The sequence below is a fragment of the Hydra vulgaris genome, chromosome 14 (genome assembly GCF_038396675.1).
Source record: "Hydra vulgaris chromosome 14, alternate assembly HydraT2T_AEP".
Lineage (NCBI taxonomy): Eukaryota > Metazoa > Cnidaria > Hydrozoa > Anthoathecata > Hydridae > Hydra > Hydra vulgaris.
Window position 1 is genome coordinate 37,007,501 of NC_088933.1, and position 18,881 is coordinate 37,026,381.

At 29.1% G+C, this 18,881-nt stretch overlaps 1 protein-coding gene and 1 long non-coding RNA gene across 2 annotated transcripts in view; one reads left to right on the plus strand and one right to left on the minus strand.

Moving 5' to 3' along the window:
- Positions 1-10,030, plus strand: part of LOC101237790 (gamma-tubulin complex component 6) — a 77,698-nt gene extending 67,668 nt beyond the window's left edge. The window contains exons 22-27 of the mRNA XM_065818165.1: positions 111-186; positions 360-414; positions 669-768; positions 869-930; positions 9,021-9,220; positions 9,862-10,030. Of these exons, the coding sequence (XP_065674237.1) occupies positions 111-186; positions 360-414; positions 669-768; positions 869-930; positions 9,021-9,220; positions 9,862-9,965 (597 nt within the window). The 3' untranslated portion in view covers positions 9,966-10,030. The remainder of the gene's footprint in view (positions 1-110; positions 187-359; positions 415-668; positions 769-868; positions 931-9,020; positions 9,221-9,861) is intronic.
- A 7,114-nt stretch (positions 10,031-17,144) lies between these two features.
- LOC136090420 (uncharacterized) lies at positions 17,145-18,081 on the minus strand. The gene is made up of 2 exons (XR_010643410.1): positions 17,818-18,081; positions 17,145-17,582 (listed from the first exon to the last, which is right to left on the minus strand). It is a non-coding gene; the product is annotated as an uncharacterized LOC136090420 (long non-coding RNA).
- Positions 18,082-18,881: the final 800 nt, after the last annotated feature.

Here is an 18,881-nt window from a genome sequence, read left to right on the forward strand (position 1 = left end):
TATATTTTATTAACTAATTATATACATTTTTTGATTTTATATATTGAAATTTTTTTTAAAACAATTTTATTTCCTCTAAATCCAATTTTTTTAGTTTGATTTCCTACTAGGTGTTTTCTTTTTTACTTCGTTTAAAAAAAGCTGGGTGGAGTTTGCAAGAAGTATGGTTAAACTTAAAAAAAGCAGGTTACAGATTATTTATGACATAAAATAATTACAGTTAAGATTAAATTATTAAATGCATTTTATATATATATAAATATATATATATATATATATATATATATATATATATATATATATATATATATATATATATATATATATATATATATATATATATTATTTATCAACTTTAGGTTATAGTCGGAAAGCGGCTAGCTCACCAGAATTGAGACAACTGCAACTCTTTCGGTAGGTTCCTTATTTTTAAACTTTATTTACAGTTAAGGTCTGCTAGCTGGGTATATAACCCAAATTTTATGAGTTTAAACATCCTACCTTCCTGGTTACCTAACATTAGTTGCTTTATTATAAATATTTTATAAAAATCTTTTGTTGAACTAATTTTTCCATAAATGCAATAATCATTTTGGAGAAGTTCTCCTCAAATGTGGTAGTTAAAGTATCAAACACTATTATTGCTTAGTTGCTTTTTTTTTTCTAAGTCACGAGATGCAGCATTTTGTTAATAACTTGGAACGGTACATTGTTAATCAAATTTTGCATGTAAGTTGGAGAGAGTTTCAGCAAGATCTTCGTCAAAAAGTATTTAATTTCGTTATAATAAATTATTTTTTAAATTATTGTTTTTAGTTTATAATAAATAAATATAGAATACATAATATATAATTAAATTCAATGTAAGGTTCACAGCCTGGACGATCTTCATAAGTGCCATGTCAATTATCTTAACAGAATTATATTTAGGTAATCATATATTCTTACTCGATTTATCGTTAACTAAAATGTATTTATGTATGTAAGTTATATATACATATAAAATATAATTGTATATCTATATATCTATATATATATATATATATATATATGTATATATATATATATATATATATATATATATATAATATATATATTTAGTTTTTTAAAGAAATAAGATTTCGGTTTAGTTATTTTCTATTTATTAGATAAATACATACAGAATACAAAATTTACAAAAATGCACGATACATTAGGAGGTGTAATTTATGAACCAATCAATATTTTGTGTATCCGTCTTTTGCTTTAATACAATAAAGAACTCTTCTAGGCATAGACTCAACAAGATTTTTGTACATTGCTTCTGGGACCCTATACCAAGTATACATGCGGTAGTAGTGTAGTGGTAGAGCGCTCGCTTCATTTGCAAGAGGTTCTGAGTTCGATCCCCACCATGTCCCTGGTAGTACCACACTCAACTTGTTTCTCTGCGCAGCGGCCTTGTTCTTCAAAGTTCGTGTTTCGGAGTTACAGAGTTGAGAGAAGGTTATAACCACAATTTAGTAGTCTCCTCGTCTGTAGTGGCCTTCTGGGCCTTGGGGAGGTATATTAACAAAAAAAAAAAAAAAAGTCTCCTTAAGTATGTCCTTCAGCTGGCCAATTGTGGAAATTTGAACCTTTGCCAATTCACGGTCAATCCAATCCCAAATGTTTTCAATCAGGCTCAAATCAGGTGAGTATGGAGGCCATGGTATTGTCTTGATATTATTGTCGTTGAACCACTCCTTTGTATAGTATGCAGTATGTGCAGTAGCGCCATCTTGTTGAAGTTTCCATGGTTTATCATTGAGCATAAGCAGGTTAATTGATGGAATTAGGTTGTTTTCCAGTACTTCTATGTATATTCTGGAGTTGATTCTTCCTGTGTATGTTTGGCACATACCAACACCTTTGTAAATGTCACGAAAATTATTACCTGGCGTAATAATTTTCGTGAGCCATTCTTTTGACTGTTATGTTAGATTTGCTATTAATAAGCTCAAAGTTCCTCTCATCACTCCACATGTTTTTTCATTGTTCTATTGCCCACTACCTTCTTTCACGACACCATTTTAGTCTCCTTTGTTTATCATATGGGCGCAGGAGCAGTTTCTTCAAAGCAAAGTAGACTCTAATCTTGTATTTGATAAGTATTTGGCGGACTGTGCTTTGAGAAATTGATTTATTTCGCGTTGTATTGAATTCTGTGGTCAATTCTTTGTAACTAATTCTTGGATTAGCTCTGACAGCTCTAGGGCACTATCGTCCTTTCTGGTGGTTGACAAGGGTCTACCTGGCCTGGTTTTCTTGCTGGCACTACCAGTGTGAAGAAAGTTTTGCTTCGTTGTCCGAATGCATTTCTCAGAAACTCTAATTAACCTGGCGATTTCTCTATTACTTTTGGTTCCTTCTTCCATGTGAGCAATAATTTGCCATGTTTCACCTTGAGTGATACGTCTTTTGCCCATTTTTCGCGTCTTTTTAGTGCAAAACTAACTTAACTTTTGTTTATTTATTAAATAATAATTAACTAATTCCAGGTAAGTCATATTTATATAAGGTTTTTTGACAAAATTGATTATTTTAGGTCTATTAATAAGAAATATGGGGAAAAATCTACTAATTAACTATCAATTAACAAGATATAAGACTTTTTTGATTGTGCGTCTAACTTTATGAATAAAATAAAATCAAGCTTATCAATTAGCTTTTTTGTGTTAATTGGTAATAGAATGAGTAATAAACATCCTGTAAAAAAAATTTAATAGAGGAAGTGAAACTCTATAATAGTTTCACTTCCTCTATTAAATTATATATCAAACATAGAGGTAGCACTTTTATTTTATTTTTATTTATCTAAGTTTATGAAAACCACTGTGTGTATATATATATATATATATATATATATATATATATATATATATATATATATATATATATATATATATATATATATATATTGATTTTCTACCAATTTATATATATATATATATATATATATATATATATATATTGATTTTCTACCAATTTATATATATATATATATATATATATATATATATATATATATATATATATATATATATATATATATATATATATACATACACACACACACAGGGGTTAAAGTAGCGGTAGTAGTATAAACATAACAATGTTCCTCCTTAGCCGACAAATCAAGAAATCATTCCGCTTCGCTCAATATTTCTTTGCAACCGTTCCACTTTGTTTATATATATATATATATATTTATATATATATATTTATATACACACACACAGGGGTTAAAGTAGCGGTAGTAGTATATACATAACAATGTTCCTCCTTAGCTGACAAATCAAGAAATCGTTCCGCTTCGCTCAATATTTCTTTGCAACCGTTCCACTTCGTTTTTGAGTGTTTTTTTTTTAATATATAACCATTGTTATATTTCCCAATCTTTATGTTTATTTGCCCATCTCAATCATTTAACTTTATTTAGCTTGCATAGTAGCAATTTTAATGGCAGCAACGCTTCCTTTTAAATCGTAATTGCTGAGACACTGTTTTACAGTTTAATAGATACACCAGTATCTGTTTTAACTGTAAAACAAATTCTTACATGGAATTAAGTTCTTGGCAAATTTTGGTAGCAGTTCGAGTACAATTTCTTTTACTTTGAACTAGGATGAAGTTGTCTTTGTGGTTCAGCGTTGCTACAGGTTTCCCTGAACAATGGCAACTCTGATAACATCTGGTCTCGTGTTTTCTTTACGATGCTCTAATGACTGCATTTTGAGAAAAATTGGTTTTTATCTCCTTATTTATTGTACACTTAACACTGCTTTTTTACCCATTTTTCTTCAGTGAAAACATAAAATATTCAAATTTTATGTCTTCAAATTTTAAAACTAGGACAAAATACTTTAAATTAATCTTTTTTCAAAATAATTATTTTATGAACGGTGCAATATTTAACAAAAACGATGTTTTGATTATCTTTCTGTATAAAAAACTATAAACAACAGTGAAAAAAAAAGTTAATTAGGTTAGTTTTACAGCAAAATATATCAAGTTGTAACAGCAAAATATACCAGATTATTACAGCAAAATTATACACATCTACAGTATTCATTATTGTTATGATGATAAAACTACACTCTGTATACACAAATAGATGTGTAGTCTCTCTATAAACAATAAGTTCAAAGTAAATACTTCAAATCTATATATATCTATATATATATATATATATATATATATATATATATATATATATATATATATATATATATATATATATCTATATATATATATATATATATATATATATATATATATATATATATATATATATATATATATATATATATATATATATATATATATATATATATATATATATATATATATATATATATATATATATATATATATATATATACAGGGTGCGTCAGCTATTTGAGAACATCACGTAATATCATCATTTCTTTATATTACATTAATTTTTTTTATTTTTAAAAAAAAGATAATTAAAAATGACAGATAATAAACTAACACAAGAAATGAAAGACATGCTGTAATTGTAGCATTTAAGGCAGAAATAGCAATTTACAAATTGCACAATTTCTTAAAGTTGTCTGATCTTTTGTTCTTAAAGTTCGCAAGAAGTTAGAAGAAAATGATGGTGATTGTAATCAAGCTGCTAAACGTAAAAAGCATGAGCAACGGTCAGACACGACTAGAACACCTGAATTTATTCATCAAGTATATCAGAATATCGTTGACGAGAGCCCCCAAAAGTCAATGAGGTCCATCGCAAAAGACCTGGGTGTTTCAGAAGCCACAAGTCGAAGGTCTGTTCATGAAAATCTTTCCCTACAAGTCTTATGTGATGAGGAGAGGTCAGTTTATGTTGGAGACCATCAAAGCAAATTGTTTGATAAGGTCCAAGAGGCTGTATAAAAAAGGTGATAAAAAAGGAAACAGAAGAAATGACAGATGGCTGTGTGATGACCCTTGCAAAGTTGCAACAGTCATGCACACAAACTTTCCTGCAACTTTTATGGTTTTGAGGGTTATTAGCAATGAAGGAAATGTGATGCCACCACACCTCTTTCTGCAAGGACTAAGAGTCACTTCTGCTGCTTACATTGAAGTCTTGGGTACTGTTGTTAAGCCTTGGATCAGAAATGGAAGGCCCTACATTTTTCAACAAGACTCTGCACCAGCACATAAGGCTCAAAACACTCAGGAATGGTTAGCGGACCATTTTTATGATCACATCACTCCAAACTTGTGGCTTCCAAACTCTCCAGACCTGAATCCATTGGATTATTATGCGTAGGGCGTCATTGAGAGAGATGTTAATAAACATCCCCATAACACCAAAGATTCTCTGATAAGATCTGAAAGATTCTCATAACACCAAAGATTCATATATATATATATTTATATATATATATATATACATATATATATATATATATATATATATATATATATATATATATATATATATATATATATATATATATATATATATATATATATATATATATATACAGTATTGGACAAAACATTTGCAACCAGCATCGAACAATGCTAAAAAGTGTTTCTAATTTTACATGTCTTAAAAAATGAAACGAACTATACTACCACAGCAAACAGTTCAGGAGTCTGGAGTCATAGCATGCCATGACATGAGCAATCAGCTGACAGGTGACAGCACACAGGCAGAATTTCGTTGACAAGTGCCATTTTGCAGTGGACAAAACAAGTGCAACTTTTTTGGTTTTTTTCATTTTCTTAAGTCTGGTCCGTGTCAACGTCACGAAAGTTTTTTAATAATTAAAGGAAGTATCCAGAAGTTTCCAGAAGCATGCAAAAGCTTCCAGAAGTTTCCAGAAGAAGCATCTGGAAGCATCCAGAACAGGTTCACACAGGTTCATGTTACTATGTAAGAGACATGTAAATCGACATGTAATTCAGTCAGTATATGGAAGTCAATCAGTCAGTATTATCAAGACAGTTTATCGAAGTGAGTTTTATCAAAGTGTTTTTTCGAAGAACATCAATACAAGAAGTATATAAAACAAGTGTTTCATTACATCAATACAGTCCACATCCAACCAAGAAGTTGTGTTCCACAGAGCATTATTGTATCATCACAAGGTAAATGTAACACAGTAAGCCTTGAGAAGCGTGATTATTTATCATCATTATTTTTATGACTTCAAGTGCAAAAACGGCTCCCGACAGTCTTGGATTGAAACTAAGAAAGAAAATTATTGGCGATTACGTAAGTGGAATGTCACAAAAAAGTATTTGTGATAAATATCGCGTGAAAAAATGGACCGTATCAAGACTATGTTCCAAATACGGTTCTACGTGGAAGTTGGGAGCAGATAACAAAGGTGGAAGACCGCGTTCCACCACTTGTAGAGAGGATTCTATGATCGTCAGATCCGTCAAGAAGGATCCCTGGATATCATCAGTCGAGATACAAAAGCAATTAGAGCTGCCTGTATCGGACCGAACAATCAGACGACGTGCTGTTGAAGCCGGATTATTTTCTCGACGCCCTGCAAAGAAACCGCTGATTTCACTAAAAAACCAGAAGAAAAGACTCCTATTTGCCACATCTCATATTGACTGGAATGTGCAGAAATGGCAAACTGTCCTGTTCAGTGATGAATCGAAGTTCAACATCATTGGGAGCTATGGCATTTGCCGTGTACGTCGACCGGCCGGAAAATGCCTTGATTTACGTTACTGCCATTAGACTGTGAAGCATGGTGGAGGCAATGTAATGGTCTGGGGGTGTTTTTCTGCTAATGGTCTAGGTCCAATACTTCGAAACGATGGAATAAGGGACCGTTTCATGTATAAAAATATCCTCATCTGATATAAAAATAACCATCTGAGACACACTGCAAAAGTAGTCAAGCAGTGGTTTCAAGACAACCACCTATCGGTGATGGATTGGCCGCCTCAATATCCGGATCTCAACCCTATCGAGAACCTGTGGGAGATCGTCAACGGCAGAATTAATCGTGAAGGTGTTCGTAATAAGGATCAATTGTTTGAACAAATCCAAACGGCCTGGGCAGCGATTCCACAAAGTTTCATTGATCACCTGATCGAATCTATGCCTCGAAGATGCAAGGCTGTGATCGACAACAAAGGATTTGCCACGAAATATTGATAGCGAAATACAGCTTGGTCAACATTTTGTCGAGTTGCTCTTGTTTTGTCCAGAAGGAAATCAACTTTTTTAAATACTTTTGATTAATTTATTAATTTTCGTGTACAAATAATGATTTTGTGATGAATAAAACTTGAAGAACTTTGTCTCTAAACAGTTACATAGTTGTTTCTCTAAATTGAAAAAATGCAGCACTTTTATATAAAGAAACTAAATTAGCATTATTTGGTTGCACTCAATTTGTCCGATACTGTATACAGTATGCGACAAAAGTGTTTACATGTTTTTTAAAAATATTCTTTTTTAAAATAAATGATTGAATACATGTTTATATATCAATATATACCAAAATAAAGGTAATTCGTTGTAGTTTCATGTTTTGAGCCTGAATTTAAATGAATGAGAAGTGTTTATAGCAAATTATTTATTGAAACAAAATGTCAGATGTAAACAGTTTTGTCGCGATTTATGCTATTATTTATTTTAATGCGAAATTAATACTTTGTGTAGCCTCCGCGACTTCTAATGACTGCTGCGATTCTCGCAGGCATGCTACCAATCAACTTCTTGCATTCTTCAACAGTTATCGAACTCCAAACATACTCAACTCGTTCCCATATTTCTTGTCGACTGGCTGCTCTTGTTTCATAATTATAAACTCGATTCTTCACAATAGACTAAAGATTCTCGATCGGGTTAAGATCGGGACTTTGCGCAGGCCACTCTAGAATCTTAAATTTCTTCGAATTTAGGAATTCTTATGTGATTTTTGCCTTGTGCTTTGGATCATTGTCTTGCATAAAAAGTGTCGAACGAATTTGCTTTCGCCATCCTCGTAAACTAGGCAAATAGCCATTGTTTAAAATGTCAATATAATGTTTCGCGTCCATTATTCCATCAATTTTTACGATTTTACCAACACCAGACGAAGAGAAACATCCCCAAAACAACAACTTTCCGCCGCCATATTTTACTGTTGGAATAAAGTCACGATCAGAAATTCCTTCTCCAGCTTTTTTCCATAAAAATTTTCTTGCGTCCATTTTTGTTGCATTTCTCCTCTATATCGTTTCGCTTCTTAATTTTATAGACTAAACAATAAGATATATTAAGTTCTCGTCCTATCTCACGAAGAGACAATCCTGATTTAAGCTTCTGAACAGCTAAATTTTCAATTTCTTTCGACACTTTCTTCATTCTTTCAATTATAATTTTTCTGTTGTTTACATTACGAATTTTAAGTTTAAATAAACCGTTTATTACTAATTGAGATATGTTTTATTTAAACAAATTAAAAATATAGCCACAAAGTATTAATTTCGCATTAAAATTAATAATAGCATAAATCGCGACAAAACTGTTTACATCTGACATTTTGTTTCAATAAATAATTTGCTATAAACACTTCTCATTCATTTAAATTGAGGCTCAAAACATGAAACTACAATGAACTACCTTTATTTTGGTATATATATATTGATATATAAACATGTATTTCAATCATTTATTTTAAAAAAGAATATTTTTCAAAAACATTTAAACACTTTTGTCGCATACTGTATATATATATATATATATATATATATATATATATAAGTATATATATAAATATATATATATATATATATATATATATATATATATATAAATTTATTGATGAAATACAGTGTTAAATAAAAAGTTTTTGTTATGTGATTTTCTACCAATTTACATATATATATATATATATATATATATATATATATATATATATATATATATATATATATATATATATATATATATATATATATATATATAATTATATAAAAATTTATATATATATATTTAAAAAAAATTGTATTTGTGACTTTAGGTCGTTGCTCAGTAAAAACGCCACTCCGGTTTATAAGCTTATAACAGATATTTTTGGACTTATTTTAAAGTTTGAAGGGAGATTGCGATTGTCGTCATGGGAAAATGATAAGCAAACAGGATATGTTAAACATCCCTTATTTAGCAAGTTAAAATCTATTCATGAAACTTTTAAACATTGCACAGAGTTTCTATTCTCAAGTAATTTTTTGTTATTTAATTAGTTTTTATTCCTAAAATATAAAAAAAGAAATTAGCTTGTTGTATTATTATAATTTATTTATATAATTTGTTAATATACTTAAAGATTTATTTCATATTTATTAAAATAACTTTTTTACACGTTTTAAAACTTAAATTTATACCTTAAGAAAAAATAACATTATTTACATGTTCTTTAGATTAATGCTTGCTTCACGCCCTTTAGAATGGCATTCTAAATAAATTTAAATTATAAATTATTTAATTAATGCTTTTCCTAGCTCTCTTAAATATTTATTATCATGTATTCTTAAATATCATTAACATGTTTTCTAGATCTTCTTAAATATCGCTCCATTTCATTAACATGTTTGCTACGTTCACTTAAATATTGCTCATTAACATGTTTCTACGTTCACTTAAATATCACTCTTTAACATATTTTATAGGTTCTCTTAAATATCGTTTATTAACATGTTTTTATACGTTCTCCTCAACATTGTTCGTTAACGTGTTTTCTGTGTTTTCTAAAATATTGCTCGTTAACACTTTTTAAACTTTTTGTTAATTTCGTTAACTTTTATGTTAATAATCTTGAAGTTTTGCGGTGAAGTGTTTCAAAGCCTTTAAATTTTTTTTAGTAATATCGAAATTAGTACGTGGTGGTTACCAAGACCACTTAGACGATCTGTTGCTGCAAGTAAATTTTAACGATTTTTATACGACAGCAGTTGTCAAAAGTTGAAGAATATCGTGCTTTTTTATTATTTATTGTGCTTTGTTATTTTTGAAGTAAAATCATTTTTGTGATATGTTGTTTCAGTGCTGCACTGTGTTGCTTCAAATAATTACTATTGTGAGAACTAAGTTTCCCACATAGTACCTAAGGTGGTAAGAGTGTCATTAATCAAATGGACAGCTAGGGGGTGCGCATAAATTAAAAACACTCATTTAAAAAAATGTATTTATCATTTTGTATTTTGCAATGTATATATAATTTATATAAAATTTAAAAAAACTTGTTCTTTCTTGTTTAATCAAAAAAATTTTCGACTAAAAATTATTACTATCAAATGATTGATTTTGTTGCTGATTCTAATTTGTGCAGAAAAGTTGTTCTTGCTGCAGTTGTTTAATTAATGTTGCGGTTGTTTTTCTTTAGAAGTTAATCCAAAATCATATATTTGTTGTCTTGATTTTTACGTTATAATGTTGCTGCTATTATTATTATTTCTTTTTTCATTTGTACTTTTTATCTACTTCAATTACTTATTTTTTCAAATTTATGTCGGTGGTAATTAATGTGCTCCAAGAAACCCTAACGTTCACAGAGCACCGCGGAAGAGCAAAAACCAGGAAGTTCACGCCTCCTCCCTTACCAAAGTCGCTTATCTGACCAGTGTCAGCAACGAACCTACCTCTTCGTTCTGAGCCTAAAAACTAACCACTGCACCACGGCTGCCAGGTATCTGACACTTGTATTAGACTAATCCAAATGTGCACTTGACTAAAATTTATCTTGAAAGGTTTGATTAATCTCTAAAGTGCTGTGAATTCTGGCTTTTTAATTTGAAATTATCGGGATATGCCTACCTTTTATGCTTATTAAAATTTATTTGACTTAAAACCGTAATGATATTTTATTATAATAAATTAACGCTTGATAAGGATGGCTTTACACGCACAGTAGTCTGATCAGAGAAGTGATCCAATAACTTTTATAAACGTTAAAATTTTAATTTTTAAAATTGTTTATTAAAGTTAATTGTTTCAACAAAAAAATTATTTTATTGCATAGCAACCAAAAAATGTATTTATCTAATTGTGTAAGATTTTAAAAGTTATTATTTTCAAATACTTTTTTTTTTGTCAAGTCTGACATCTTAAAAATAAATTATCGAGAAGTTATAAAATCTTTTTAGTAGTTTTTTTAGTATGTTGTACCTGAGAACAAACTTGCAATGCCATCTGTATGTGATAAACTTTTTTTCCATTTACAATCATACGTAAATACATTGATATAACAATGTATAAACTCAGTCTCTTAATAAAGATCTCGATAATGTTGTTGTCAGAACCATGTTAAAATTTCTGACAACAAAATCTCGATAATCCTGTTGTCAGAAATTTTATAAAAACTTTTTTTCAGTAGAATGACTAAATGTCTTGCCCGATTATTCATTCTTAAAGAGGGTTATAAAAACAGTTATTATTTGTATGGAGATAAATCTACGAATGATTGCTTCTTATTACAATATTTCTGTTGTTTTTTGAACACTTCCAAAACTTTGGTTTGCGTAGCCTTGCGCTGAAGAAATATTATTTCAACCTGTGTTACGTTTTTTATTTAGATCTTTTGAACTACCTTTTTAATTAGTTTTCTCGAATTACCTTAAAGGTTTTATAAATAGCTGTTTGAAAATAGCTTCATTTTGAATAAATAACATTTGCATCCAATTCTGAAAAAAGAATTTTAAAAACGATTTATCTCTCTCACGATCCGCCTCTAGTAAAATTGGTGATTCTACAGCATCTTATAATTGTTCTATGCATGATACTTAAATTGTTCTTTTTTTAAAGTAAATGCGATTTTTATTTGCATTATTTTAAGAAAGTTTTTTCAACATCAAGGGGCCTAGTGGAGGGAAGTTTCTCATGTAAGGCAATTTGAATAATTTTAAAATTTAAAATAACAATAATTGTTGTTTGCTTTTAAACATGGATTTTTATAAATTTGCACTGCAGGCGTTTTCATTATTTTGAATCTTAGAATCTCAATTGAAACTGAATTTTAAAAAAACATCCTACTTATTGATATCTTTTAAGCAATGCTTGAAACGAAAAAAAATGTTACGGGATGGTTTTCAGTATTTTCAAAATATCATCTCGCCTAATTATTGCTATAAAGTTTTTTCTTTATAAAATAGTGGCAGAAGTGAGAAAAGACGTGGCGATATGCCATATCGCCACGTCCTTTCTCACTTCGAATACTGCTTTAAAGTATAAACTATAAAAACTTCATGGCTAGTACACAGTGATATATTATATAGTAATGACTATTGTTTTACAAAAAAACAGGAGAAAAACAATTAAGGTGGTACTACCCTATTTAAAACAACAAAAAAGAAATAAGAAAAAAATTTCAAATTTTAACAGATTGAACATCCTGGATCTTGAATATCACTTTTTTTTTTCTTTAAAAATTAATATAAAGTTCTTAAATTAGTATTTAAAGACAACAAGGTAATTTTCGAATACCTAGCAACGGCCTTAGCAATTGTGTCTGATTTTGTTTCAGCCGTAATTGAATGTCTAGTTCCATAAATATAAGTTCAAAAATGACTTATTCGTTATACTCTTTGTTTTAGTTAGTTCAACTGATAAAGTAACGATTTTAGTTAGTTCAACAAGCATGTAATAACTGTTTTTTTAAATAAATTTCCAAGTTTTTTATAATTGTCAAGATAATTATATTTATAGATTTCTATTAATTACGGCAAATAAAAAAAAAATAACAACAGAAAAAGCAATAGAAAATTTCGAGGGAACTTTCACACTAACAAAGTTGTATTAGAATTTTGTTCAACTGGTGACACCAGTGGTGTAAAGAAAATTCAAGTCATGAACAAAAGTAAACAAAAATATTATGGTTTAAATGACTTTTACTTTATAATGCATTTTAAACAGCTGAAAATAATTTTTGAAAAGTACTCTTGTCAAGTTTGTACAAGCAAGCTGGAGATATCACATAATATGTTGCTGCGTTAAAGATTTTCTTTGTATTCATTGTGATAACATTGATAATTTTTTTATATCTCCTGTAGTAAACAATGAAAAGTTTGGAAATAAACCTCATGAAGTCAACATTCCTAGTTTAATGGCATTTCATGAAATAGGATGTCGCAGAGAATCAATGATATGCTTTGCAAATATTATGAACATGCCACCCCCTATGACTTATCAAAATATTAACAGAGGTAATGACGAGTTACATATCACATATCAGAAAACTGCAATTTATAATATGACAAATTCTGCTACGGAAGTAAGACAAAGTCTTTTAAAACTAAATAATGATTCATCAAGTCTTGTTGATTGCTCTGTTTCTGTTGATGGTACTTGGCAGAAAAGTGGATATTCTTTCCTTAATGGTGTTATTGCTGTGGTATCGCACAAAAACAAAAAAAGTTATCAACACTTAAGTGATGTCCAAGTTTTGCAAAAGTTGTGAAATAATAAATAAAAAAAGATTTCTTTAAAATTTGATGAGTGAAAGTTGAAACATATTTGTCAAATAAGCCAGCGGATCAGCAGGGTTAATGCAAACAGCTGGAGCTGTTATTATAAATATTTTCTTCTGTACAAAAATACAAGCTTCACTATGCTAAGTATCTATGTGACGGAGGTACTAATTCTTTTACAAAAGTAGTTGAGTCAAAACCATATGGAGATGCATAGGTTCCAGAAAAACTAGAATGCATAGGTCATTATCTAAAAAAAATAGGTAATAGATGTCGGCAATTGAGAAAAGAATTGAAAAGCAAGATATTATGAAATGGTAAAAAAATATGCGGAAAGGGAAGATTAACGGATAAAGCCATTAATACACTTCAAAATTATGTAGGCATGGCAATGAGGAAAAATCCATAAAATTTACTAGAGATGCGTAACTCTGTCATTGTAACATTATATCACTGCACTGCTTTTGCTTCAGATAAAACACATCACTTATTTTGTACTAAAGGCAAAAGTAGTTGGTGAAAATGGCAGTCTGATAAAGTAACCAAACTTAATGCATATAAAAGCAAAGTCAATTTGCCAGAAGTTATAATGAGCATATTAAAACTAATTTTTCAAGACTTGTCTAAAGTGGAGCATCTTAAAAAGTGTTTGCATGGCTTGACTCAAAATTGTAACGAGTCATTCAATCAATTAATTTGGAATCGTTGAATCGTTGTATAAAAAAAAATTGTTGAAATTGCAGTAAACTCTGCTGTTATTGCACACAGTTTAGGAATATTAGGACTTGATGAAGTTTTTAAATTGCTAGACATTTCACCAGGATACTATTTCAATCTTAGGGCACAGCGATTTGACAAAAAACGTCTAAAAAATATTGAGTTAAAGTGAAGTGAAAGAGCTAAAAAAAAAAGAAAGACATTAAGATCACTCAAAAAAGGTTATTTTGACAAAGAGCAAGAGGTTGAGGGTGGTCAATCATATTATGCTGGCCAGTTTTGATGTTTTTAATGATTGATTTTTTTAGTTTATAACTTTTTTTATTTTAAAAGTTGTTATTCTCAGTTTTCTACTTTTTGAATATTTCTAAAACTAGAACTCAAATATCTTAAAAATTATTAACTCTTTTTGTTTGAAATTTTCACAGTTTATTCATTGATATTTTAAAAAAGGCTGGTAGTAGAATAAATAAAAAATATTTATTTTGTTTAGAATCCCCTTTTTTACATACCCTGTGGACCATTTTTTATCTCCGTTGCAGCTCTATAACTGCCATTTTAGTTTGGCTTAATTTCTTTATAAAATTTTACTAGGGGCCCTTGACCAGCCATTTAGCTATATGTTTAAAGAATTTGAGGCTTAAATCTCAAATATTACTCAAGTTATTTATGTTCTTGTAACTGAACATTTTTTGCTTTTTTATGCTGACTTAGCATCTTTTGACAACAATTTTTTATTTTAATTATGTTTTTTATATTTAGTTGTTTAACTACTAACAAAGTTTCTAATTATAAAAAAAATATCAAACTTTAAAAAATAAAAAATGTAGGTTAGTACCATCTTAACAAAATATAACGGGTGATGCGTAAGTTATCAGACAAAATAAAAACGTTAATAACTTATTTATAAATGAAAAAAAAAACTATTATTAAATTTTTTTAAATCAAGTATGTAAAGTTATGTAAAGTATTTAATTTTTAATAAAAATAAGTTATTTTTTAAATGAAAAAACACCACCATCTGCAATTGATCTCAATTTTGCTCTGACGCTTTTCATAAGCGACTGTAAAAAATTTAAATCAATTTCTTGTAGTTTTAATTTAATTCGATCAATCAAAACTTACTCTGTTGAAGCTTGCCAATCTCCCTCGTATAACTTCTGTGCCAAATGTCCCCAAAAATTTTCAATTGGTCATGCTTGATGCACATTTGAGGAATTGGATTCTTTATCAACGTAATAGACATTTTGGTCCATCCAATTTAGAGAACCTTTAATGAGAGTTTGCTAAATCTGGCCAAAATAAACGGTAAAGTCTCCATGATACTTGTGAATGAATGGAAGAAGTCATTTTTTTAAACGTTTATCAATATAGATTGATGAATTATTTGGTAAGTGCGAAACAATGGCTCGGACATACCACGGTCAGATATGGGTATCCATATAAATAAGTTTTTTTGGGAATTTCTCTTTTTCTATAAAACGAACACTTTCTGGACATGGTTTTTTATTGTTCGTGTAGTACCCAGAATTTCCAGGCATGTTGTCCCCTGCAATACAAAAGTATTTTTCATCATCGATGACCAGAAGCGATTTTGTGTTATAGAGTAGGTTAACTAGTTTCCTGCTTCTTTTCTTAAATTATTATTAAAGAGTGTATTTTGGAGTCTTTTCATGTTTTCTATATTTAGTATTCATTTTTTTTTAACTGACGACCAATTGTCGATTGATTTACACTAGGGGTGGGAGTTAAGCTTAGTTTTAGTCTAACTAAAATTAGTCGGCTAACTTTTTAGTTCAAATAAAATTCTAGTCAAATAAAATTGTTATTAAAATAAATCGTTTTAAACTAAATTTAAATATTTGTATTTTTCCCCAGCTCGGAGACTTTCCACCCAATCTACGCTTTTTCCCCCTAAACACTGACCCGTCCTAACAATTTATAACCACCCCAAAATCTAAAAATACACGCATAAAAAAAGGAATGATAACCGAAAAAATAAAGCAAAATATAGTATGGCAAAAATATGAAATAAAGAAACAATGCAGTAGAAACATTTGGTATTCTACTACTTTTTAATAGTTTTTACTTACTTTTTCTGTTCATTTAAAAATAATAAATGATTAATCAATAAGTCCTATTCCTCTATTAACTCTCCCTCAGTCTATTGAAATCTTAACGTAACCACCACAACAGTTATACAATATCTGAATATTTATTGTTGTGTCTTTTCCCTCGACTATCATAACCACAACACACTGCAATGCGGCAGGCAGGGTCGTACCGAACGACGAATACGTGCAACTAAAAAAGCTAATTTTAGCAATGAAGGGTATTTTTTTTTTTAGATGCCAAATTTCAGTTGTGAATTTCAGCACCCACCTCCACCACTTCGTTGGTACGACCCAGAAGGCAGGCGAGAGTATTACCATAAACCCAGAATGTAATCGTTTATAGGTTATTATGTGAACATTTTTATTGCTTTCAGAGTAGAGTTGATTGTCGGTTGGCGAGACTTGCAAAATTAACAAAGAATACTTGATATTCGCATTTAAGAATGCAATTTCCGCAATTAAAATTGTTGAATAGTGTTTACAAGATAAAAAGTATTGAACCTGTTGAATAATTAAAATATCTTATTAAGTAACTGCGGTCGCTTTTAAACCAGAAAATTGTTTATTACATTTTAATTACTTGAAAAATGCAATGCGTAATCTATCATTTTTAAGCACTTGTTTGTTTTTTGTCAGAAAAAAATTAAGTAATACTACGTTAATGAATATATAAATAAAAATAAGTTTTATTTGTACATTCATTAATTTTAAAAAATTACTATTTATTATTTGGAATAAATATATATATAAAGGATTTCTTTTTAAAAATTTAAACTATTATTTTCAATAGGGATTATCTACGATGAAATTTATAACCCGATTATAATCCCCTTTATAAAAAGCGAAAAAAAATTTTCTATAAATTATTTTGTATAATAGTCAACAAAAAAAAAAAATATCTCCAAAAAAGAGATAGTGAGTGTTCGAAAATGCAAAATTTAAAAGCAAACTATTTAGAACAATCAAGATTATTCTTGAAAACCAATATTAGTTACTCCAACTAGCTTATATGACCATTAGATGAAGATCCGTGGCTAATGAATTGTAGACTAGCTGTAAGAGAAGTGAATTGTGTTAATGTTTGTGCCAAGGATAATTTAGGTAAAGTTTGCGGCTGGTAGCCATGTTGTATATATTACTGAGATTAGTTTTTTTGCTTTAATAGTTGAGCAGTTTAAAGACTGTCCCTTGATAAAGAATGTCTAGTATTAACAGCGTTTAATGTATTTACATTGCTTTGAGAAATTTGCAAAATTTGTGTAACAGATGATATTGAAGGAACCGATGAATCTATAACATTTAAAGATAATTGTAAATTAAACGGCTTCATACAAAAACTGAACTTAATTTTAAAAAACTTTTATGAATTACTTAACTAAATTCAACATTTAAGATATTTTACACTTCACTAAACATATTAAACATCTCCATTCCACTTTCCACCAAAGCTTCATAATAAACTTTGACCTTAATCAATAAAAACTTCACAGTAAACATCTTTCTCAAATAATATGCAATTACTCACCCTTTTTTTCTGTTTGCTGCACAATATGATTATGTAAAAAATTATTTTTATCTTCTAAATCACTATGAGGGCGCTTAAAAGAAGTTAATTTTTGATTATTCTCTCTTGACTCAACACTTCCCCACGAAGAAAGACTTTGCAAATTTAACGAATAAGGTAAGCTCACATTAGGAGGATGTTGATCAACAGTGTTACAGTCTAATGAAAATTTCTTTATTGATTGGCTTAATCCATTTTGTACCGTTCCTAAGTTGACATCTGTTGGTGTCTATCAAAGAAAGTATACGTATATTGTGAAAATTGATTTGGTGTATTTATATACAATACTTATGCATGTAAGTGCTCTGTACATATGTTACATACATACATTACATACATACATACATACATACATACATACATACATACATACATACATACATACATACATACATACATACATACATACATACATACATACATACATACATACCTACATACACATATACGTACATACTTAAATACATACATACATACATACATACATACATACATACATACATACATACATACATACATACATACATACATACATACATACATACATACATACATACATACATACATACATAAATACATACATACATACATACATACATACATACATACATACATACATACATACATACATACATACATACATACATACATACATACATACATACATACATACATACATACATACATACATACAAACATACATACATACATACATACATACATACATACATAAATACATACATACATACATACATACATACATACATACATACATACATACATACATACATACATACATACATACATACATACATACATACATACATACATACATACATACATACATACATACATACATACATACATACATACATACATACATACATACATACATACATACATACATACATACATACGTACATACATACTTAGATACATACATATTTAAATAAACACCCACACACCCACACATCTCAAGTATCGAAAAAATGCTAGATCCTGCCATTTTTTACACAAACAACGTC